Source organism: Symphalangus syndactylus, chromosome 8 (genome assembly GCF_028878055.3).
Source record: "Symphalangus syndactylus isolate Jambi chromosome 8, NHGRI_mSymSyn1-v2.1_pri, whole genome shotgun sequence".
NCBI lineage: Eukaryota > Metazoa > Chordata > Mammalia > Primates > Hylobatidae > Symphalangus > Symphalangus syndactylus.
Window position 1 is genome coordinate 131,988,850 of NC_072430.2, and position 25,016 is coordinate 132,013,865.

General features: G+C 37.5%; 1 protein-coding gene across 16 annotated transcripts in view; it reads left to right on the forward strand.

The window, feature by feature from the left end:
• The first annotated feature begins 559 nt into the window (after positions 1-559).
• The window catches only part of MFF (mitochondrial fission factor), a 32,991-nt gene continuing 8,534 nt past the window's right edge, over positions 560-25,016 (forward strand). For 3 of the 16 annotated variants that reach the window (XM_055290814.2, XM_055290817.2, XM_055290821.2), the window contains exons 1-8: positions 569-708; positions 4,137-4,248; positions 5,065-5,242; positions 6,410-6,630; positions 7,884-8,053; positions 15,763-15,851; positions 18,229-18,303; positions 22,752-22,910. In XM_055290814.2, the coding sequence (XP_055146789.1) occupies positions 5,205-5,242; positions 6,410-6,630; positions 7,884-8,053; positions 15,763-15,851; positions 18,229-18,303; positions 22,752-22,910 (752 nt within the window). In that variant the 5' untranslated portion in view covers positions 569-708; positions 4,137-4,248; positions 5,065-5,204. Of the gene's footprint in view, positions 709-4,116; positions 4,249-5,064; positions 5,243-6,409; positions 6,631-7,883; positions 8,054-15,762; positions 15,852-18,228; positions 18,304-22,751; positions 22,911-25,016 lie in introns of all 16 variants that reach the window. The other 13 variants (XM_055290823.2, XM_055290825.2, XM_055290827.2 and 10 more) reach the window with 7 other exon arrangements.

Below are 25,016 nucleotides of genomic sequence, written 5' to 3' on the forward strand. Positions count from 1 at the left end.
TACTGACAAGCAGGGTACCATTTTTCCCCGCTCTAAGCAAGGACTTCCTAGGGGGAGAGTCTGTGGTTGGGTGTTCAGAAGCAGAGTGCTCTCCCAAAGCTAAACGATGCTACTACTGCGAAACTTAACTTCTCCTCTCCCGGAATTCTCATGGAAGACAAAGTCTGATCACCTAAGGGCTTAAGAAGTATCAAATTGGAACGCATGGAATCACTGGCTGAGCTGATTCACATATGAGGATTCCTAAGCCTCACAGCATAGAAATTTTGATGCACATGGTCCTGAAAAAGTTATTTTAATTGGCTACCGAAGGTTTACCTTGCAAACACCAACTTCTTAAAGGCTACAAAATCTAATAAAGCCGAAGTGTGAATTAAACTTAACCGCAAGAAGCGTCACATGCGGTCACCTCGTTTCGCCCACAACAAAGATGTCCGCGCATCGCTTACCGTGGACCCGTTCCAGTGCGTGGGCCGCACGACCGCCCTTTTCCGCGTCACATGACCACGAACACACTTCCGCTACGGCTCCCTGAAAGGGCCAGCCCTGCCCTTTCGCGCTTCTGCCCTGGCCCTCTGCGGCCGCTCCGCCGGTGCCGTCCCTGGACGCCTCCGTGCTCTCGGCCAACGGTCTCTGAGAGCGCCCACTCGAGCGCCCCGGGAGCCGGAGGGCGGCGGTCCTCGCCGGGACCCTCCTGTGGGCCCAGGGGTGAGTGCTGACGTCTTCTCGACCCGCGACCCGCCGCCTGAGCTGGTTGCCAGGCCTATGGCCGCCGCCGAGACCCTCCGGCCAACAGGGACCCGCGGTGGCCCCGGCCCCCCGGTAGTGTCTGCCTGACCGGAGTCCCGTCCCCGGGCCTCTTGCCTTCAACCCTGGTCTTTCCTCCTCCCCTGGACCTTGAGTCCCCGAGGAGAGCGAGGGAGAGAAGCGCCTTCTGCAGGTGTTTTTGGGCGAACCTCTTCACCCTGTGTGGTTCGGCGTCTCCTTTTGTGGATTGACCCGAACTTTCCCGACTGGAAAATAGGGGTTTGGAAAGCAGCGGGAGTCCCGTGAGCGTGAACGCCGGGCTTTGCAGGTCTTCACTCATCCTTCCCTGCCAAGGCCCTGACACCTTACAGGATGACCTTAAACCTGCCTTGTTTAAAAGGAGGTTTTTGTGTTGTTTTGTGGCAAGTACATTTTGGAAAAGAAGGGCCTTATTGGAAGCCCAGGTTGTGGCATCGCGGGTGGCTGCGGGCCACCCTGTCCGTCTGTGAGCATCCTTGCTCGCAGATGTGGCTGCTGGCAGTTGCTCTCGGGTTTCCTTCCAGGAGCTGGGAAGCCGGAGGAAAGCTGCGGTTCCTGTTGCGCCGAGCTTCTGACCTTCCTCTGCAGGACGTGTGCTATTATTATTACTATTGTAAAAGAACACCGCTGTCTAACTCCCACAAAGTTAGAAGCAAAGGGCATTCTCGAGGGAAGAGCACCCTTTCAAAAGTGACATGTTTTCACTGGAGAACATTAAAGGGGGAAAAAAAGAAGGTTTCTGGCCCTTCTGCCCAAATATAGAATTATTTGTATTCAGGCCTCTCATCCACCGAGAGACTTAGAATGATCACGAATGTTTTCTCTACCTGCGCGAAAAACATTTTTTCTGCCTCAATTCCGTTAGCTAATGAGATCCCAAAAGAAAAACCCTTAGGAAAATTAGGACGATTTAGTTATACTTAGTAGTCTTCTCCCATGCAATTAAATTGCTTGGGGGACCTGCTATCTTTTGGTTTCAAAGGCTTGTATATTGGTTTTGCTATTCTTTCCAAAAGGAAATTGTGTTCTCTCCCTTCCTGTCTGATAGAGCTGCCTCCTTTCAGAATTGCAAAGTTTAGTCTTCGCTCTCCTCTTTTCTGGTGTTGAAACTTTTCTGTGGGTTCATAACCTTATTTTAAAGTTAATATATAGTTTTCAAAGTTTGCAGTGACTTTTTAAATACAGTTTCTTTGAAAGAGAACTGAAACAGGGTGTGCAGAGTGGCCCATCTATGTGAACTAGGTCCACACAGTAGGTGATAAAGAACTGGAGGGTTTTTTTTTGGTTTTTGTTTGTGTGTATGTTTGGTTTTGAAAAGTTCATAAACATTTGCAACCACAGTCAGTTTGACTCAAGCTGTTTCGGTGACTTCCGAGGCTTTCTGGGTTCCAGTGTTCTAGTACAGAAAATGAGAAAGTTGGGCTGGAATCATTGTGTCCCAAAATTGGTACACTTTTCGCTAGTGGCATATGACTTGACTGTAGGCGGTATGTGGATGAGGATTTTTTTTGTAATAGGATGTTTTTGCAATCTGTGTTTATATATGTACAGCCATGGTTTAAGGTAGTGATACGAAATTTTCTTTTACAATACTTTTTTTATTTTAAAAAGTCAAGTTAAAAAAAGTTAACTGTAGCAAAAAGTTAATGTACTCTGTGAATATGGGGAAAAAAACCCATGAAGTTGGCAAGTTAGTTACTGGTGTTTGGGAACCACTGGGCTTAGAAAGTAGAAATTTGAAATCATCTGTGATTCTAAGAGAGATTTTGCCTCGTTTGTTATGTTATGTAACAGAATCACTTACTGGTTGCCTACTGGATTTTAAGTTACAAAACTTCTGGAATTAACATATCAACACCAAATGAGAAGTTTATTTTTTGCCAAAAGATATTATCAGAAATGCCACAGTCTAACGAGGGAGAAAAAAAAATCAGATTTTGATTGGTTTTAAGCAGAAAACCCAATAATTGGGATAGTACAGTGTTAAATCTTGGTAGAAAAGTTCCTGTTACTTTTTAAATTTGAGTAGTTCAGCTACAGGAGAATTTGGCTTTTTCCAGAAGTTGGCATTTCAGCATCCACCTTTATTTTCTAAGTCAATAGTTTTTTACAAACTCAGAGATTCTCGTAAGAAAAGATGTTGCTATAGAATGAAATAGACTAGTGAGACTTATGAGATGTACTACTAGAAAGTTCATAAGAAGACTGAAATGCAATGAATGGAATGCAGAGAAAGCACATTTCAAGGAGATACCGAGGTTCTAGCCACTTGCTTCTCGTTTATTATTATAAAACTTCAATTTATAATGGCCAAAGGCTATAATCTTTTTGAGGTAGCTCTTTTCAGTGTTAGTTCTGAATATGAGCTTTTGCTATGCTTGAGATACACACAAGTATTAGAAGAGTATCTCATCTAGAATGATGCACAAAAATTGATTATAAAGGTTGCCTGTGGGAACCTGGGTGGCTAAGGATAGGATTGGAAGTGGGACACTTCCTTTTCTCTGTATAGCTTGCGTACTTTGTACCGAGTACATGCATTACTGGTTCAAAATTTTAACATTGGTAAGTGAATGAAAATTTAAACAGGCCGGGCACGGTGGCTCACACCTGTAATCCCAGCACTTTGGGAGATGAAGGCGGGAGGATTTCTTGAGCCTAGGAGTTTGAGATCAGCCTGAACAACATAGTAAGACCCTGTCTCTACAAAAAATACAAAAATTAGCTGGGTGTGGTGGCATATGCCTGTAGTGCCAGCTATTCAGGAAGCTGAAGTAAGAGGATCACTTGAGCCCCTGAGATCAAGGCTGCAGTGAGCAGTGATTGCTCCATTGCAATCTAGCCTGGGTGACAAAAAAAAAAAAAAAATTAACCAATTCATTTGTTCCTCTTTAACATATATGTGTACCTATATGCATATATATACATAAGTATACATATATATGTACCTATATGCATATATATAAGTATATATGTGTACCTATATGCATATATATAAGTATATATGTGTACCTATATGCATATATATACGTAAGTATATGTAATACATAAGTATTAGATTCATTTAAACTTACATATTTTTCATCTGCCACATTTTTCTAAATACAAATCAGAAACAATGACAGAGCTAGTCTTTTATATTGCCTTAACTAATGAATAGTTGTAGGACCCCATCTGTGGAACTAGGATTGGTGGTAAGCTTAATTTTTTTCTTTCTTTCTTCTCTTACTGGTCTCTTGATGTCAGGTTGTGCATCTTTGTGACTGTTACTATTTGGAGAATTTCCAGTAATGAATCCCTAGTAGTGGTATCATCTAGTTTCTCAATTAGCCCCTGTTTTTCTTCCCCAGGGACAAAAGTGGCTCTCAATCCAGCACATGCACATTGAAGCAAGTTAAAGGATTTAATATGAAGCACAGAAGCAGATAGTGCCAAATAGCAAGCAGTAGTTGGTACACATTTGTGAGTAAAAATTGTCCCTTTTGGCTTACTTTCTTAGTCTTTAAATCGTCTGCATGCCAAATCCTTAAAGATCTATGTCCCCAGAGATTTTTTGATAAAGAATAAAAGATGTGAGTTAGCAGTCATAGTCAAACCAGTTGCTGGGGCTGAGCATCCTGAGCAACCTCTAAGAGCTCTCCTAGGCATCTCAGTGAGGCAGGGGCTTAGGGTGGGCCTATATCTCCAGCATGGAGTTTAGGAAATACCTTAGCCATGGTAGAGTCATGTGTACTGTCTTTAACTTTTTATGCCCTTAATTTATATATAATGTTTTTGTTGAAAATTTAGTGTAATTTCCATTTGAAGTTTACACTAAATTTTGAAGTTTATTTTTATTTAAAGAAACCATTACACGTCAAATATGTAGGCTGCCTCAGTTACATTTACTTTTTACCCCTTGTATTCCCTTCATGATTTATTCATTTGGGCTTAGTCTTAAAAAAGGATTTTTCCCCTTTGGAGTGTAATGATTAGAGGAGTTTTATGGCAGTATTGTTTTCTTCGAATCTGACTTCACATTTGTATATACATTTGATACAGCTTCTCTGTATCCTGTTTGCAAAATCATAAGACGGTGACTGTGCTTAAAACTGTCTTCATGATTTTTGAGGTATAGAAAAACTCTTCTTAGGATAGATTTGACAATTGGTTTCTCAAATCAAGCCCTAAGCCATGTTCAAATCCAAAAGTCATTTTACGTAGATATTTACTTTTATTCATAGTTTTCTTATGAAATGAATTGTTGAAATACTGATTTTTATTCTTTCTTTTTTACAGCTGGAAAAGCAGTGTCCGTGTTGTTATGTACACCTCCAAAAAAAGTTCAGATGTGTAGGGGAATTGTTGTGTAAAGTAAACTGAACTGCAGGGTAGCAGTATTTTAATAGCTATTATAGACGTGTATTTACTGTATTTAAATGAGTAAAGGAACAAGCAGTGACACACCACTAGGAAGGTCAGTGAAATTTTATTCAGTTGAGCTGGTATTATAGGTTTGAGAGACAATGGCTTTAAAGCTTACTGCCATAGGCTAACCATGCTCTTTTACATTTTTATCAGCTTGTGTATTGGCGGCAACATTCTTTCTACTGCATTAAAAAAAAACACATGTAAATATGGTATTAAATACAAATTAATAGTGTAAAATTTTCAGTCCCTCCAAAAATGAATACAAATATGAGGATTTATTATTACAAATTCTAAATTTGGTATTCATTGCATCTCAGTCATTAGGAGAAGTTTTCATTTGTATGATGTGATTTTCAGGGAGTTGCATCTTCTTTTTTAGTAAATTCAGAGTTAATGTTATGCATCTGTCATTTAAAGGTTTTGAATACCAGATGCATTTGTCATTTAAAGGTTTTATTTTTTCATGCATGACAGTAATTTTTAATTTTATAATTTTAAAGTCCAAGCAGCTTTCCCTCAAATTGATGAGGAAATTTAAGTTTAAATTTTATTGCAGGCATTTTTTTTTTTTAGTTACAAGCAGCATGCATATTTATTTACGCAGAGAGTGAGTGTGTGTGTATGTGTATGTACACATTTGTGTTGTAATTCTATAATTTTTTTTTTTTTTTTTTTTTTTTTTTTTTTTTTTTGAGACAGAGTCTCGCTCTGTCGCCCGGGCTGGAGTGCAGTGGCGCAATCTCGGCTCACTGCAAGCTCCGCCTCCCGGGTTCACGCCATTCTCCTGCCTCAGCCTCCGAGTAGCTGGGACTACAGGCGCCCGCCACCGCGCCCGGCTAATTTTTTGTATATTTTAGTAGAGACGGGGTTTCACCGTGGTCTCGATCTCCTGACCTCGTGATCCGCCCGCCTCGGCCTCCCAAAGTGCTGGGATTACAAGCGTGAGCCACCGCGCCCGGCCAATTCTATAATAATTTTAAAAATTTGCTCCTAAGCAATATCCTCAAGGTACAATTTCAGCTGATAAGTAAGAAGGCATTTTGTTGAGGAAGACATTTTCTTTCATCTTTTATTTTTGCTTTGTATGTGTTCAGTACTTGCAAATGAGAAGTTTCCTTTCGCTCTTTCTATAAGGTATTGTCTTCTAACTTCACTACGTAGAGGAGACTGACATTTTAACAGTCAGCCTTGTCTTTAAATTTTTCTCCCACAGGGTGAGTGGGGCAGCATTTCCTTCTCCCACTGCTGCTGAGATGGCAGAAATTAGTCGAATTCAGTACGAAATGGAATATACCGAAGGCATTAGTCAGCGAATGAGGGTCCCAGAAAAGTTAAAAGTAGCACCGCCAAATGCTGACCTGGAACAAGGATTCCAAGAAGGAGTTCCAAATGCTAGCGTGATAATGCAAGTTCCGGAGAGGATTGTTGTAGCAGGTATTTCACCTTTCCTCAGAAGGTTGCTGTTAAATCTTTGTTTTATATGTTTCTATGAAAACTTTTGAGTTTTCTCAATGTTATTTAGAAAAGGAGTTGGAAAATGCAACTTTATACTTTTGAAATTTCTATTCATTATTATAGTCTGAATTTCAAACAGTAGTTTTTAGTGATTCGACTAATTATTGAGGTTTTACACACATAAAATATATACATTTTTAACTGTGTGCTTGATGAGTTTTGACAAAAGTGAACACCCATATAACCACCACCACAGTCCAAATAGATACCATTTTTGTTACTCTACAAGGTTCCTTTGTGCCTCTTTCTCACTCAGTCCCTACCCCTCAACTCTAGGCAACCATGATCTCCTTTCTATAGCCAGAGACTAGATTTGTCTTTCCTAGAGTTTCATGTAAATGGAATCATAGAGTATATACTCTTATCTGTCTTCTTTTGTTCAGTGTAATGTTTTTGAGATTCTTCTGTTGTTGCATGTATCAGTTGTTCATTCAATTTTATTACTGAGTAATATTTCAGTTTGGATACACCATAATTTGTTTTTCCTTCATCTTCATTCATTGATTGCTTTTTGTTTGAAGCTGTTAGGATTAAAGCCACTGTGAATATTCAGGTTCAAGTCTTTGTGAGGACATATGTTTTCATATCTTTAGGAGTGAAATTGCTGGATTATATACTGTGAGTTATTTTCAACTTTTAAAAACTGCTAAACTGTTTTCCAAATTCTTGTACTATGTTGCATTCCATCAGTGATGAATGAGTTACAGTTGCTCCACATCCTTGCCAACATTTTGTGTTGTCAGTCTTTTTTATTTTAGCTGTTTGAGTGGGCATGTAATGCCATCTTGCGATGTTAATTCTATTTCCCTGATTATTAATAATTTTGAACATCTGCTCATGTGCTTTTTGGCCATTTATATATATTCGTTGTGTAGTATCTATTCAAATGTTTTGTCGGTTTAAAAAATTGGGTGTTGTAAGAGTTTTATATATTCTAGATATCAGTTTTTTGGTCATATATTGTGCATTGCATAATTTCTTATTTCTGTATGACAGTGATAAATATTAGTGAAATGTCAATACGCTGGAAGCATATTTTGAAAGAAACTAATGCTTATTGGGAGGTATAATTCAAAAGCAGAAGAAGGTAAATACATTTTAACAAAAATCACTGTCTTTTTAAAAAACCTCCCGCTTTTCTCTTCTTTGTCTCTTTTCTTGAAAACTCCTAGGAAATAATGAAGATGTTTCATTTTCAAGACCAGCGGATCTTGACCTTATTCAGTCAACTCCCTTTAAACCCCTGGCACTGAAAACACCACCTCGTGTACTTACGCTGAGTGAAAGACCACTAGATTTTCTGGATTTAGAAAGACCTCCTACAACCCCTCAAAATGAAGAAGTAAGTAGAACTTTAATATCACTGGAATTTGAAATAATGTAGACAAAGGTAAAAGAAGAGTGAAGAGGCTTTATCATATCTTTAGCAATATGTCATGAAAGCTTTCCATATGGAACATTACTAATAATTCTAATTTACAAATGTGCCAAATAAGTTATTATGCTATTTTTAAAATTTGAATGTTATGTTTTAGGAAAATGTAAATTTTGTGGAACGTATTATTAAGTTCCTGTGGTTTGAAGAAAGGGGCTTTATGGGTGTTACTTGTTAAATAATAAGAAAATGTGGGGAAGTTTAGCAGTAAAAAGTAAATGTATCATTTTGTTATAAAATCAGTCAGCAAACAGGGCAAAGAAAGCCCTTTTTCGCTTGACACTACCCATTCTCGCTACTTGATTAAAAGTTTCTACTGAGTTAGCTACTATAGTGCATCACGTTAATATGCCAGTTGACCTAAATGTAGCAGTGTAGACTAACAAGGTGTTAGTAACAGAGTTCGAATCCTGCCTTTGCCATTGACTTACAGCTAACCTTTGAAGCTTCTTTGCCGTGATGATTTCTGGAGTTGCATCTTTTTCATATAGCTTCTGAACTTCTAACATGTTGTCATGAAGCTAGTATAAGACAATGTGCAAACATATATTTTTATTAATAATAGTACTGCTTGTGTCTGGTTTCATTCTGCATGTAATCCTTTCCAAAGAGGGTGAAGCACCCATACTGTCTAGGGCAATGCAATTTTCTAGGATTAGGTTCTTAGATTGTAAGTTTCTGCTGACATAATTGAGGTAATATGCTCACAGTTTGGATATTCTAGGTATTTGTTTGGTGAAAAGCACTAAATCTGAGCCTTTACATGACAAAAAGGCACTAAGATACTTGCAGAATTGTATTATTTAACAAACATTTTTTAACTTTTATCTCTGAGATACTATATGCAGTATAAGAATTAATGAGACATAGTTCCTGCATTCAAAAAGTTTACTGTCTGTCTAGTTTCAGCAGGACAATGATATGAGTGAGGGAAAGACATCAACACATGTAGAAGATATAAAATTCTTTAATAGCAGAAAATAATGAAAGTTACCAAGATGGTTACATAAAGCAAAAGTATCCAGTGTGCTCCCAGTTTGAGGCCCAGCTTTCTCCCCAAAGTTCCTTGGGAATTATACTTGTGAAAATAATTGTCTTACAGTGACGATTTTGCCAGGAAAGAAATGCTCCTTATTGTATTCTTTGGGTTTTTCTTTTGGTCTTTCTGCTTCTCCTGATTGAAAGCAACCCAAGCAATTCCCTGAGTGATTATTTTAAGAGTGAGTGAAGAAAGTTTGCCAGGATTTCCCTCAGTAGACCCAGGCTTTAAGACTCTACAGGGTTCATGCCTGCATTAATTGTGATATTTAGTCAAATGTGATAGATGTCCAGAGTGTATAACACTGGGATAAAAAAGTTTGTGTGAAAATTAGACCTAATTTTGAAGACCTACTTTGCCATTTACCAACCACATAACTTTGGGCAAGTTATTTAACAGTCCTTGGGCTTATCTCTGAAATAAAGATAAGAATAATGCCAAGTGCATAAGATTATTATGAGAATTAAATGTAATAATGCATGTTCTAATTCGTGTTAAAAGCTCAATATGTATAAATGTTATTGTTAGGAAAGAGTTAAAATCCTGTGGCAGGAGCCAGATCCTGAAATGAAAGAGGAGTTTCTGAGATTAATACCAGCTGCCTATTGAAAGCAAAGATGATGGTTTGGACTTCAAGTTTATACAAGCTTATAGAAGGGTCCAGTAGCCTTCAACAAGCACTCAACTGCAGTGAGCAAGGGAGGAAGGAGTAAGGGAGCCAGGATTCTAGTAGCTTCTAGAAATCGACTGAAATGGAGAAGCAGTAAGGCCCTGAGTGCTGATAACATTGACGATTCATTCAGGTGTTACTCAGAATCTATAAAGTGAGATCCACAGAACATTTGCCCTGTAGTAATCATTCTGCAGTGGATGCCAGCGTTTCTCTACCTCAGCACTGTTGGCTTTTTGGACTGGAAAATTCCTTGTTGTGGTGAGAACCATCTTTTTGCACTGTAGAATGTTTGCAACATTCGTGATCTCTGTCTACAAGATGCCATTACCATCTTCCAAGTCATGATATCCAAAAATGTCTGTAATAGCGAAAAGGTGGAAGCAACTAAAATGTCCATCAGCTGATGAATGGATAAGCAAAACATGATCTAGCCATATAGTAACTCTTATTCAGCCATAAAAAAATGAGGTACTGGCTGGGTGCGGTGGCTCATGCCTGCAATCCCAGCACTTTGGGAGGCTGAGGCGGGCAGATCACTTGAGGTCAGGAGTTTGAGACCAGCCTGGCCAACATGGTGAGACCCTGTCTCTACTAAAAATACAAAAATTAGCCAGGCATGGTGGTGTGGACGCCTGTAATCCCAGCTACTCCAGAGGCGGAGGCAGGAGAATCACTTGAACCCGGGAGGCGGAGGTAGCAGTGAACCAAGATTGCACCACTGCACTCCAGTCTAGGCAACAGAGCCAGACTCTGTCTCTCAAAAAAAAAAAAAAAAAAAAAGCTACTGATACATGCCACAACATAGATGAACCTTGAAAACATGTAAAGTTTAAGAAGCCAGACAGCAAAGGCCATATATTGCATTTTTCTACTTACGTGAAATATCCAGAGTGGCCAAATGAATGAAGACAGGATACAGAGCAGTGGTTGCCAGGGGGTTAGAGGAGAGGGGAATTGAGAGTGACTGCTTAATCAGTATGGGGTTTCCTTTTGGGCTGATGAAAATATTCTGGAACTAGATAGTATGATTACACAACATTGTGAGTGTACTAAATGCCACTGAATTGTACAGTTCAAAATGGTTAAAATTGTATATGTTATGTGTGTTTTAAAATAAAAAAGAAAATACCTCCAGACATTGCCAAATGTTCTCTACAGGGCAAGATCACCCCCTACTGAAAACCACTGACCTATCTCAAGAAAGGAGACCACCAGGAGAAGGCTTATGAGGAAGCCTATAAAATTGTTTTCTGAAAGCCTGATTGATGCAAGGGATAAATTTGTAGAAAGCAATTGTACCCGAGTTCTTAAACTGGCTTAAAGAATCTAGGTGAGCCCTTGAGGAGGGCTTAAAACATAACATAAATAATCCCTTAGCTCAAAGAGGGTTTAAAAATCTGAGGCTTGGCTGGAAAGGAAGAAGTTGACAAACACTTTCAATATGCCTAATCTCCACCAATATTTGGAAATCAACTCTAAGATAAAACCATTGCTTGGTGATTCTGTCTGCCGGAAACTAACAAAGCAACTGTTCAATAAACCATGTGATCTGGGCATGAAATACAAAATGCCCAAGTCATGACAGTTTTCAGTGTTCCTACAGTAGACTGGGCAGTGTGAATGAGGAGAAAGAAGCTGTAACACTGACATTACCACCTCTTCTCAAAAAGGAATCCAAACTGGAGCCAGTGAGGAAAGATCTTCCAGAGAACAAGAAGGAAGAACTGTAAAGAAAGAGTTGGAAAATGCTGCCTGTAAGAAGATTTGACACAGCCTTGAACAATGTGACTAAGTCAAAGATGTGGACTCTGCCATTATATCCTATCAATCAAGCCATGATGTGCTTTGAAAAAATCAGCTACAATAAACCCTAAGAGCTTTGTGAGAAGTCCATTGAAGTTGGAAGAAAAAACAGACTGGTCTAAAGATAGAGAATAAAAGCTTTTGCCCAAGTTGGCATCTCTTACTTCAGAGAAGTATGAGAATACTATTCATTTCTATAATAAATCTTTGGAAGAGCACTGAACCCCAGATATACACAAGAATTGTCAATAGTTAGGAATTAATCTGGTAGGAGCAAAATCAGTTGGCATATATAAATCTGACCTGATTTTGGAAGAGAAGAGTAAAGGCATTGAGTGGTTTCAGAAATGGAACTATCTCCAAGCCATGCCAGCTTTATACAGAAGCCATCAAATGGCATCCTCCACAGGATGCCAAATTCTACAGCAGTTATGTCCAAAGTGTACAGCCAGAGCGAGGAGTGGAAGAAATATCTAGCTAGATCCACCCTTAACACAGATTATACTTAGAAAGCAGCAGCCTTAGAATCTGAAGGATAACACAAAAGCCATGAATGTCTAACAGAAGGCCCTAGACCTGTAATTCTACCGTAAAGAAGTAGCAGATGGTTATTGGTGCCCAGTTCAATTGATATGACAATGCTAAGGATGTGAAGCAAAAAACCATAGCTATATGACATATCCTAAAACAAATGCAGAAGGGCTCCCAGGGACTGAGTGAGTATTTAAAAGGGTCCTGTGGAAGCTTAGAAAATCAAGAACTTCATGAATATGGGTCTGATCACAGTTCAGTGATGGTTTCTTGACTTCTTTTTCCTTCCTCATCACTTCTGGAAAGAGGAGCTGGGACTGCAATGAGCAGAATGGAGCAAAAGTCTGGAGAGAAGAGGAAAAGCTGAATTGTATATATGTATATACATTCATGCATGGAAAATTCAGAGATGTACACTTGCATTCTTTGTATAGCTACAGTTTTATGGCCCTCTTAGCACAAGCATGATCTCGTCACTCCTGACAAATTGGGCTATGTGTCCTTCCCAAAGCCCGCAGTCACTGGCTTAACTGTTCTCTCCATGATTCGTGATTTTAAATTTTGGACAGTGAACATGTTGGAGAGGGAAGATATTTATCCCAACTGTTCAGTCTACATTGATAATTTGTACCTTTCCCTCTTCTGCATAGAAGTCCCACAGAAAATGGGGATGAGTACAGAGGAAAAAACACTAAGGCTCTGAGTAGATTCCTGAAGAAGAAGTGGGCTTTGAACAGACTGAGAGAATCAGCCATCAAAAAACCTAGAGGACATTTACTTGCCCAGGAATTTATGAACAATCAAATTTAACTTGGGGTGTAAGCATATTAAAGAAGAATTGTATGCATGCATGCAAAGTGTCTACTGCTACATGTTGTATAACTATGTAGCACTAGACCCTGTGACCCAACTTCCAGGAAGGTGCTTGAACCTTGGAAACTATTTCTCAGCCTCAGGGATGGATAAAAGTAATTGCATAATCACTGAAGGATGATTCTGGAAGACATTTTAAAATTTTGCATTGAGGCCAGGCACAGTGGCTTACAATTGTAATCCCAGCACTTTGGGAGGCCGAAGTGGGTGGATCTCTTGAGGTCAAGAGATCACCAAGCCTGGCCAACATGGTGAAACCCCATCTCTACCAAAAAATACAAAAATTAGCTGGTCATGGTGGTGTGTACTTGTAATCTCAGCTACTCAGGAGGCTAAGGCATGAAAATCTCTTTAACCCGGGAGGCAGAGATTGTGGTAAGCCAAGATCGTGCCACTGCACTCCATCCTGGGCAACACAATGAGACCCTATCTGGAAAAAAAAAAAATCTCAGTTTGAAACAAAACAAACATCCAGGCCGGGGGTGGCTCACACCTGTAATCCCAGTACTTTGGGAGGCCAAGGTGGGTGTATCACTTGAGGTTAGGAGTTCAAGACCAGCCTGGCCAACATGGTGAAACCCCGTCTCTACTAAAAATACAAAAATTATCTGGGTGAGATGGCATGCACCTGTAATCCCAGCTACTTGGGAGGCTGAGGCATGAGGATTGCTTGAACCCAGGAGGTGGAGGTTGCAGTGAGCTGAAATAGCACCATTGCACTCCAGCCTGGGGAACAGAGTGACACTCTGTCTCAAAAAAAAAAAAAGGAAAAAGAAGAAAAACATCCACCTGGGATTACAGGTGTGAGCCACCGTGCGTGACCAAAAACATCAATAAATATTGATTGATATTTTGAAAATCTTAATTTTCAAGTCCTTTAATTCACACACTATTTGTTTTTTACTATAAAGTTTAATTTTTTAAAAACCATAATGTCGGCTGGTCACAGTGGCTCACGCCTGTAATCCCAGCACTTTGGGAGGCTGAGGCAGGCAAATCATGAGATCAGGAGTTCGAGACCAGCCTGGCCAACATGGTGAAACCCCGTCTCTACTGAAAATACAAAAATGAGCAAGGCGTGGTGGCACACACCTGTAATCCCAGCTACTCAGGAGGCCGAGGCAGGAGAATTGCTTAAACCCAGGAGGCAGAGTTTGCAGTGAGTCAAGCCAAGATTGTGCCACTGCACTGCAGCCTGGGCGACAGAACGAGACCCTGTCTCAAAACAAACAAAAAAACAAAACCATAATGTTGCCATGGCTATTTTAGTGGGGGGGTTTTTTGTTTGTTTTGTTTTTTTAAGTATTTTTGTTGGGCGCAGTGGCTCACACCTGTAATCCCAACACTTTGGGAGGCCAAGGTGGGCAGAACACTTGAGCTCAGGAGTTTGAGACCAGCATGGGCAACATGGCAAAACCCCCATCTCTACAAAATACAAAAATTAGCCAGGTGCGGTGGTGTGTGCCTGTAGTCCCAGCTACTTCAGAGGCTGAAATGGAAGGATCACTTGAGCCCAGGAGGCTGAGGCTGCAATGAGCCATGAGCATGCCACTGCATTCCAGCGTGGGTGACAGAGCAAGATCCTATCACAGAGCAAGATCCTATCTCAAAAAAAAAAAAAAAGGTATTTTTAAATAAGCAGAAAAGTTAATGATTATCACTGTTCTAGTTATCCATTTCTATGTAACAAATCATCTTAAACTTAGTGGTGTAAAACAAACAAGCCTATGTTTTGCTCACGCATTCTGTGGGTTAGGTATTTGCAGTTGCCTTGAAGGGAAAAGCTTGTTTCTGTTCTTCAATGTCTGGAGCCTAAGCTAGAAGTCTCCAAAGGCTAAGGATAACTCAACAGCTGGAGCTGCAGTTATCTGAAGGTTTGCTCACTCACATGTCACTTGGTACTAGCGGTTGTCTGGGACCTCCATTAGGGTTGTCGGCAGGTGCACTTACACATGGCCTCACTGTGTGGCTACTTGGCCTTCCTTGTGACATGGTGCCATTCTTCCAAATGTGAACAATCTGGGGAAAGAAAGGCAGAAGCTGTACTGTTATGACTTAGCCTCAGAAGTCACTTTGCATCATTTCTATAGGAGTCACCAGCCCTCTGAATTTCAAGGGAAAGAAACAGATCCTGTCTCTTAATGAAAGAAGGTCAAAGATACATTTCGTAAGAAGAGCATGTGGGATTAGAGATTGCAGGCACTCTGGAATGCCAAAACCATTAAGCTAGATACATTTTTAGTCTAGTTTTCAAATATTCAACCAAATCTTAATTTGTTACAACCCTAGAAGCCGGGAACATTTATTTATAATACAGATACTCTCCATTTCTTATATGTGCCTGTAAACACCTTTATAAATTGTTCTTATAAATAAGTATATAGCATAGATTAAACAAATAATAATAATTGTACCAAGTAAAACTGATACTTAAAAAGAAACTAAAGTAGCGTTCTTAAAGTAAATAGACATTCCTGTTTATCTGCATTATAGTAAGTAGGGTGTGTGTGTGTGTCTTTTCTTGTTTTTAAAGCAAGTCTGTCAGTAATACACTGCCTGGCAGCAATTCTTGGTTGCCTTTTCTTAGTTCGTTGTAAATTTTTTGAGTAGCCTTGTATCGAGGTTCTTTTGATGCTAAGGAGCTACTAGGCTACTAAGAATATTTCTATTTCCTTCCCTCTCTTTGTGCCTTAACAGATCCGAGCAGTTGGCAGACTAAAAAGAGAGCGGTCTATGAGTGAAAATGCTGTTCGCCAAAATGGACAGCTGGTCAGAAATGATTCTCTGTGAGTAGAAGCACTAGCATTTTATCTCGTTTGTAAGTTTTCTCAGGATATTTTCTGTACTCGTGTTTTTCTAAATAATTACTTCGTGTAGTTTTTAAAATTTGTTTTACATCAATTTTATATTTTTGTAATACTTTTTGTAATCTTAAAATCTGGCCATTTTGTTGGTCCTGAGAATTTTTAAGTAGCCTTATCCTTTCCTGTGTAGTATGATTTGCTAATTAAGTTATCATAAGATGGTGAACTGGTCCTTCCCAGCTTTGCTTCTAATGAGCTGCGTTAAACAGTGTAGCAAGACGAGTAGAATTTTTTTCTTTCCAAAAGTATTTTTTAGCTTTCTCCCTTACGATTCATTGAATTTTTTGGTCCTTTTCATTTTCAAAAAATACAAGTATGTTGTTTAAAAGACTATTTGTTTAAACCTTTCTTTTTCATTTGGTTGTATTATCAAATTCTGATCTTAAAGCTACCACAAGATTATTAATGTTAGTGCTTTTTTACTTTTTTATTAAAATTAATGGATTTTTACAAACAAAGTGTTCCTTGAAAACTGGCAGAATTTTAATCAGAAAGTCATTGTCAGTCGTGGCTTTTTAAATAGATTATATAAATTAATATTTCTTCCTCGTTAATGTTTTGGCCAATTTTCGTGAACTCATAAACCACGTGTGATGGCAAGCATCATGGAAGCTTTTGTGGAAACTGGAAGAACCAGGAGATGATCATCTCTTCTGAGAGCGAGCAAATCTAGATAGAAGCAAAACATTTAATTTTATTTGCAAAATAACTAGAGGACAATACAGTGATTTATATTATAGCATATTAATCTCTAGTTTGGACCTCTCTAAAGAGTATAGGGGTACAGAAGGGGTTTTGATGGGGTTAGGGTCGTTGATACTCAAGGTAGAGAGAGGATTTTTTTTTTTTTTTTTTCAAATCCTTGCTTTGAAAGAACAAGGAAGTTCTAATTTCTATATAAATTATTTGCTTGCCTTATTGAAATTCCATTCTCTTGTGTTAGGTGAAAGGAGAACTAAAACTGCTCTGATTTCTTATAGAATATTGAAATATCTCCTAAGGTAGTTAAAATTATTCTGAAAGACTGTGTAGGAAGAGAGTAGGTTAAAATGAATATATATCTCCTTCAGGGAATGCATACTGCAAGATTCAACCATTAGTAATATAAAATTTTTTGATTGTGTTTTCCCTAAAGGCATCTGGTTAGCAGTGATGTCAGCAGGCCCATTAAATCCATGTTTTCTAGACTATTTCCAAATGTATTACACAAATGGTAAAGAGACTATATCATTTATGGCTAAGGTGACTTCTTGATCTGCTTTAGAGTGATTAAACATACACTCAAGAGCTTTAATTATTTTCTTTTTGTGACATTATCCTAAGGCAACAAAGATTTCTAGTAAGCTTTTCCACTTTATAAAGATGTGCCTTACTATTTAGGTTCTTAGCTACTTTGACATTTTATATTAATAAAAACAAGATTATTGTAATATAGCACCACTCTTATTTTTTCTCCCGAAGTATGTATTATTGATAGCTGCATTGAACTGAAGAGAAAGGAAACCCCTTTATTATGTATGAAAACCAGTCCAGTGAAGTATAATTTAGAGTAGACGATATAGATATTTTTGCATTTACCCAGTAACGTAAGTTCCTCATAACAGAAAAGATTTACAGTGTTAACTAATACTTGATTTTCTTTTTTTTTCTTTAAGTTGCTTTAATGACATTTTCTAAATTTTTAGTAAAACTGAAAATCTCATTTTTGGTAATAAGAGTAATGAATCTTTATACATTTTCACAGTGAAACACTTAACATTGCTTAACCGTATTTTTCGTTATGGTTGTAAAGTATATTACCATGTTATATATGTACTTTGTTAATAATGTAACTTTGCCCTTCCTTTTCCTACTGTTGTTAGTTTTATAATTTACAATTCATCTTTAAGAATCTACATCTTACTAACTTTAGAATTTTGTATAATGAACATATTATTCAGTGTTGTTAACGTAGTGAGGAAAAAACAATTGATATAATACCTCTATTAAAATAATTATTAAACTCTTACTATCTTTACCTACTTTAATGTTTTCTTTGTAACATGAAATTGTTGTGCATCATAGTGCATGAAACTTTGCCTGTCTCCACTTTATTTTATTCCATGGCTTTAAGAATAAAAGTGCAAACGGGTATGAGAGCAGGAGCACTAGCCTTTGTTTTCTTAATTACTTTGAAGAGGCAATAAGATTATCGTCTGCTATTAGCACAAAAGTGAATTCTAAACAGTAAAATCAGATCTAGCTTTTTCTTTGTGTTATAAAAGCTGAATATGTAAAAGAAGCATAATTATTATTTAAGGTGGCACAGATCAGATTCTGCCCCAAGAAATAAAATTTCAAGGTTCCAGGCACCGATTTCTGCACCGGAGTACACGTAAGATTTTATCTGCTCTGCTTTTGACAAGTAGTTGTTTTGATTTTGAAGGATTATGTTGATACTAATCTATTCACCAGGTAATTGACATATGCTATCCTAATTATCTTCCTGTTTGGCTTTTTAGTACCTCTGTTTCAGGATTTCTCAAACTGTCATGCTTTATTAAGGAAAAAAATAAGTAGACCAACTAAGGAAGTTATATATGATTTTGCATGTGTTGGTGAAAGGAACATGGAATATAATATGCACATAAGGACCAAGCATCCTTTTTTGTTTATTTTGCTTTGGTTGTCATAATAGTTCTCGACAGATTCAACTTCACCTGGTTCAGTGATCCCAATTTTTTTTTTTTTTTTTTTTTTCATTTCAGCACACTGTCTTTTCTTCTTCTATCTTGTTTCTGAAGGAGAATGGAGAATAAGTGCGGTTTGTCATTTATTTTGTAATCCTATAGATTAAAACGATGCTTGGAAGCATTTTTTTGCTATTATTAAGCCCACTCTTTCCATGTGACAAAATAAGGTATGGGAATGACTCACTCATGGAGCAGAACATTTTGGTATATAATACAAGTATTCAATAGCTAATACAGTTCTTAAGCAGCAGAAGAAACTACACCGATAGCCAACGGTTTTCCTCTTATTCTGGTTCTATTATTATGCTTCGAGGAACTATTCAGTTGCCATAGATAGTGGCAATATATTAAAATTTCTTCTCTATTTAAAATTCCAAGAGAAATTAATATATTTATGTTTTAGTGAAAATTTTTTCTCTTTATTATTTTCCCCTATTTTTTGGAAGAGTCTGATACCTCACCGAAGAGGTTAAATTCACAGTTTGAGAAACATTATTCCTATGAAAACTCAGAGGTACTTGACTTTGAACTTACTTTTAATAATGACATAGTTATGCCAAGTAATTTTTTATTTAAATTTTAGTTCTGACAATTGGCTGGTGTTTTTTTTGGTTGTTGTTTTGTTTTGTTTTGTTTTGTTTTTGAGACGGAGTCTCACTATGACTTCCAGGCTGGAATGCAATGGCGTGATCTCGGTTCACTGCAACCTCCGCCTCCCAGGTTCAAGCGATTCTCCTGCCCCAGTCTCCCGAGTAGCTGAGACTGCAGGCACATGCCACCATGCCCGGCTAATTTTTGTATTTTTAGTAGAGACAGGATTTCATCATATTGGCCAGGCTGGTCTTGAACTCCTGACTTCAAGTGATCTGCCCACCTCGACCTCCCAAAGTGCTGGGATTATAGGCATGAGCCACTGCGCCCAGCCCTGGTGTTGTTTACGTAACTCTTATGTGATAAGATTTCATGTAAGCATGAGGTAGAGCTATTACTAATGAAGCATGGTAAACATCAGTGCTTTCTTCAAAATTTTCTAATCTTTTCTTTTAAAAAGGTAATGTTGAGACTTTGCTATTTTGTAGTATCACTGGAATCAGTTTATCGAAGTGCATTTTTATTAAATTACTAATATATATATAATGCCATTTACTTAATCTTCTCAGTGCCTTTGCAGTATGTTTACTTTTTTATTTTCCACAATAGTTCACTTGTCAAAACAACAGAAACAGAAAGTCACTAAACCTTGGTTGAGTCCATGAGTGGACGGAGATGAAAGCGCTGTTTCCCTCCACAGTTGATACCTGTGGAGTACGTTTTAACTCCCGTCAAACTGATTGCTAAAATGGAGCTTATTCTTTCTTGTTTTTACATTTATTTGTAAAAAAGACCAACAAGACTGCTTAAAGTTTTTAAAAGGAAAGACAATTGCTAAATTATTTATTGCCTCTAATTACTAATGTAGTTTTGGCGATCTTATGGTGATTCATTTCATCTGTAGATGGAATTAAATGTTACCAAACAAGGACATTTAATCTATACAACACTGGCAAAGTAGTCATCAATTAAAAAAAAATACTCCCGATTTTGTTTTTGCTGTTTATGGAGGATTGACATACACATGAATGAACAGCTAAATTTTTTTACTAATCTTTGAAATGTTAATTTCTTTTGAGAAACAACTAGAACCTCAAGTTATGTTTTTGATGCTGGTTTTTGAGGAAATAAATATCTTTACTAGTATTGGTAAAAATTTAATTTCATCTTTTATCTTTCTACATAAGTATTTTTCATATTAAATTATAACTGATGATCATGTAAGGTTTTTTCTCATTGTATTCCAATTTCATGTGATCGTAAAATCTTAGAATTGAGAGAAATCCTATAGATTGTTTTAGAATCCAACCTTCTGCATTCCATCTTAGGAACTCTTTGCAGTTAGTCTGAAGTAAGTTTATGTTTGACTATAAGATGACCTCTTCATTTCCTATATATGGACAGAAAATACTTGTACTTTTACAGTTTAAATTAACAATTCATTATTGTTTGTTTCCGGCAAAAGGATTTCTCTTAGAGGAAGTAACCCTTCTTTTATTTTAATTTTTAATGGGCCAAAATCCATTAAGTTTTTTTCATGGATTTGAGTTTAGTTCATTCATACTGTTGCCCCAAGATTATAATTCTAAATATTGATTATTGTAGCCTTTAATATGTTAGTATATAGCTGGTTTATTTATCAATACAGAATGATACACGAAGTGTTCAATTTAAACCCCCAGATGCAAAGACAAAGTACAGATTAGTCCTTTAAAACTTGCTTGAGTGAATTTAGGCAGTTACGCTGGCTGCTCTATCAAGAAGAGTGTAAGATGGATTGTTTATGTTGATGCAGAACTGGCCATTGTTTAATTCTCACAAGCAGTAAGAGCTTCAAGTTTTCCCAGTGCTGCCTAAAGAGAATTCTGAGTGTAAGACTAATATATAGTTTTGTTTCACAGATAGGATGGTTTTTTTATTTGTTTGTTTGTTTCTTTATTTGTTTTTACCCTTCTGGAATGCCCGGTATGGGTTTTGCCAATTACCATGGAACAGTAGATAATGTTGGCTTATATGTATTCCCAGAGATTGCAAGTCTCTGGACGGATATTTAAGGTCACTAGTCATGAAACTGCATCTGAAAATTTGAGTTTATCTTGACACCATTAGGCCTAAATCCTATGGTGAATCAGGCTTGATAGATTAGTTGCTTTATATGTTAAGGTTTGGCTTAGATCTTCTAAGTAGTCTTTGAAAAACGTGGTTTTCATATTATGGTACTTCTCTCTTTGGATCACCAAGCCATTCAAAGTTATTCATAAAACTGTGGAGGAGATTTTGTTTTTTAATTTTCTGGGACTCTGGGAATAACATCAGATGACTGTAACTATCCTGTCAAAAATTATCCCACTTATTTTGTAGTTTCCAAACAAATACATGCTGTTAGAAAAGATTACACAGTCAAAATAAGAGATTTTCTTTTTTCAATTGTTTACCATCTGCTTTGTTTTTATTCTTTCAGATGTAATACACATTGGATGACGTTTAGCCTGATGTTAGTTTTGCCTTGACGTTGAGAATGTTGAGCCCTCATTCCACTGTCATAGTCCTCTTATTGTAACAACCCATCTGCCAAGTCTGTATGTCAGTTAAATAAATACCTCACAATAGATAATCATGCTGTAACATTAAACAGCTCCCTGAAAATACTGACACAGATCTTAAGAGTTTAGGTTAGAACCATAAGAATTGGTTCATTCAGCTTTCAGAAAGCACTGGCAGGGGAGTCAAATGAAATTTTGAATCTTAGCCCACACATGAAAGAACGATTAAGATTATTGTCACTAAGAAGCCCAGAAATGGTTATCAGCCATTGATAATTTAATAAGTGTCCTTGCCTTCTTTTGCTGTATTCACAGATTTGGGAATATTTTTATGCTTTAGTCATTTAACTAGAGAACATATGCTTACTATAATTAAACAATCAGAATGCTTTGTTACCATTTTCTAAGACTAATTCGTCCTTAAATCAGTGTCATTTACTCATCGTAAACTTCAACTTGCTTCGTTGGCTTTATGAAGTATTTGAAATGGTGTTTTTATGGAATCACTTTTGATTCATGTGTTTAAATTTTGACATCTGTATGTGAGAATTCCCTGTCCTACTCTTCTAATCATCCATAAGTTGACAGCAGTGTTGTTTCTTAGAAGTTTGGTTTATTGAATTGGAATATAAACACGAAGTAAAGAATGCTGCTTCTCTAATGGGAGGGGTTGAACACATTCATTGCTGTAGTTCTCTTCCCTCTCTACAGTTCTTTCATATTCAGTTTATTTATTTTGATGTTTAGGGTTACAAAGTTGTAAGTGCTGCCTTGTAGCTAGTTTTTGAAAACAATTCAAAATGTTTATTCTTTGACTGTTTTCTTGCGGGGAGAGTGAAGGGTGGGAAACGGGGGCAAGAACACTAAGAAAATAAAGATAAAGACTGCTTGGCTGAAGTTTTATAAAAATCTGACTTGCGTGTTTTTCTCTTCATTTGCTGTGCTTGTGTAAACAGTGTGACACCATCGCCACAACAGACTCGGGTCTGTCCTCCCCATATGTTACCTGAAGATGGAGCTAATCTTTCCTCTGCTCGTGGCATTTTGTCGCTTATCCAGTCTTCTACTCGTAGGGCATACCAGCAGATCTTGGATGTGCTGGATGAAAATCGCAGGTGATTGGCCATCCGTGACTCTTGACAGCTTTGTTGCATATTTTTTGGCCCCTTGTTCAGTGGACTGTGGTGTCTTTCTTTTCTGTTTTTACCTTCTAGCCTCTTTCTAAGATGCAATGGTTTGAAACAGCTTGCTTTACTTTCTTTTAATTTGAAATTATTGTCCAAAATTCACATTTCACAAGATTACATTAGCTTTCCTTCTGTCAGGGAGAGTATACATAGAAAGTGTAGTGATTTTTTTCAAAGGCTTTTCTAGCCTATTCTAAGTATTTGATTCCACTCGGGGATATGCCAAGGGGCCCCGTCCCGTTGGATTGAGTGTTAGACTGAAGCTTACTAGTCCTCGTTAGTTAGTCTTTTGATGTAATCATTTATGCTACTAATATGATTGGATTAATAAAGCAAATCTGAGGAGGTGATGTCAGCGCAGCTGCCGGGACACTTTTTTCCTTTCCTCTCAGCTACGGATTTCTAGGCTTGTTTTGAAAATTCCAGGTGCTATCACCTTTTTGATAATACTGGTATTTTTCAATGTTGATAATTTATCTCACTTTTGAACATCTCCAAGTAAAATCATCAGTAGTATACTTAGACTTATTCATACAAATAGTTTTTTTGCAATTATCTCAAGTACTTTTTGTCCTCGCTTTATTACTACATAATGTTTTAAAGGAAATTCAGGGAGCTTTTTTGGCATAGTGTGGGAAAGATAGAGTCAGTTTCATTTCAACTCTGAACATTTGTCTAGTGGCTTCTGGTAGTCAGGGTTTGAATTTTCATGATTATTTAATTGTTACTTTTTTTGCATGTTGAAGATTTCACAATAAATTAGGCTGGCCCTTCTAATAAATCCTGTTTCTTACCTTAGGAACGAATATGACTTCTGGCTTGCACTGAACAAACTTTGTCTTGTTGAGTGCTTGTAGTCCTCACACAGACCCTGGGTATGTCACCATACTTCACAAGCACCTGTCCGTGCTACTTACCATTGTTGAATCCAGGGCCTTTCTGACCCTTCCCAGAGTTGACCTAGTGCTATGCATTTGGGCCCAAGGACTGAAAGCTGCACTAAGAAGAGCTTAAAAAGAAAGCTCATGGCATGAGGGTATGGGGAGGAAAATTATATATACATGTATATGTATAGATGTGTTTTGTTCGTTTGTTTTTCCCCAAGGGTTTAGACTCCCTTTTTATGCTTTTTGAAGTTTCAAAGACGTTCTTGGACTATTGGGAAGCTGTAATAAGAAGCAGCAAGGTTCAGAACAAAAAGCATGGATTCAGGGAGTCAGTCAGAATTAACCCGGATCCACCCTACTGCATAGCTGCGTGATGGCCTTGAACAAATTGCTTAGCTTCTTTTGGCCTCACTTTTCTCTTCTGTTGAAAAATAGAGAGGAAGGGTAATAATATCTAGCTTTGTGAATTCTTGTGAGGATCTTCTCCCCTCCCCCACCTTTAATTATAATATAGGGATAATGGCCTCCAATTCTTTATTTAGTATGGTAGGAGATCTTTCAAACGATATTGCATATAAAGTAGCTGGCACTTAAGAACTAATACTTACAAGGGCCTGTTTTCTCTTCCCTCCTTAAAACAGATTTATTGTCCATCAGCTAGCTTGTTTAACTTTTTAATTACAGTAAGTCCTTAGTGGAGACCAGATTATTAGGTGCGAGTATATCATATCAAATGCTATTACATTTAAAATATCTGAATGAGAGATATTTCCAAATATTGTATAAAAAGTAATAATAGCTAGATAGCAAAGTCACAGTACATTAAAATTATATGTCCCAAAAAGTAAAAAAAGAAAAAAAAATTATTTGTCCCACCTCCTCCCCACCAGCATGTACACAGTTCATTGCAATAATGTGGAACTTATAAAAATATGGATTTTTTCCTCCATAATGGAAAAAAATTGTGCCTCAGAGTCAAATGTATAAAATCAAAAATCGTATTAGTATAAATTTTGTATTTTTTTAATAATGAAAAATATTTTTGGATTTTAAGTGAAATTTTATTTCACTTTTTTACATTGTGATGAATTGATAACTCTAAAAATCCCTTTTCTGGGAAGGAATTCTCTTTTCTCATTCATTTCAG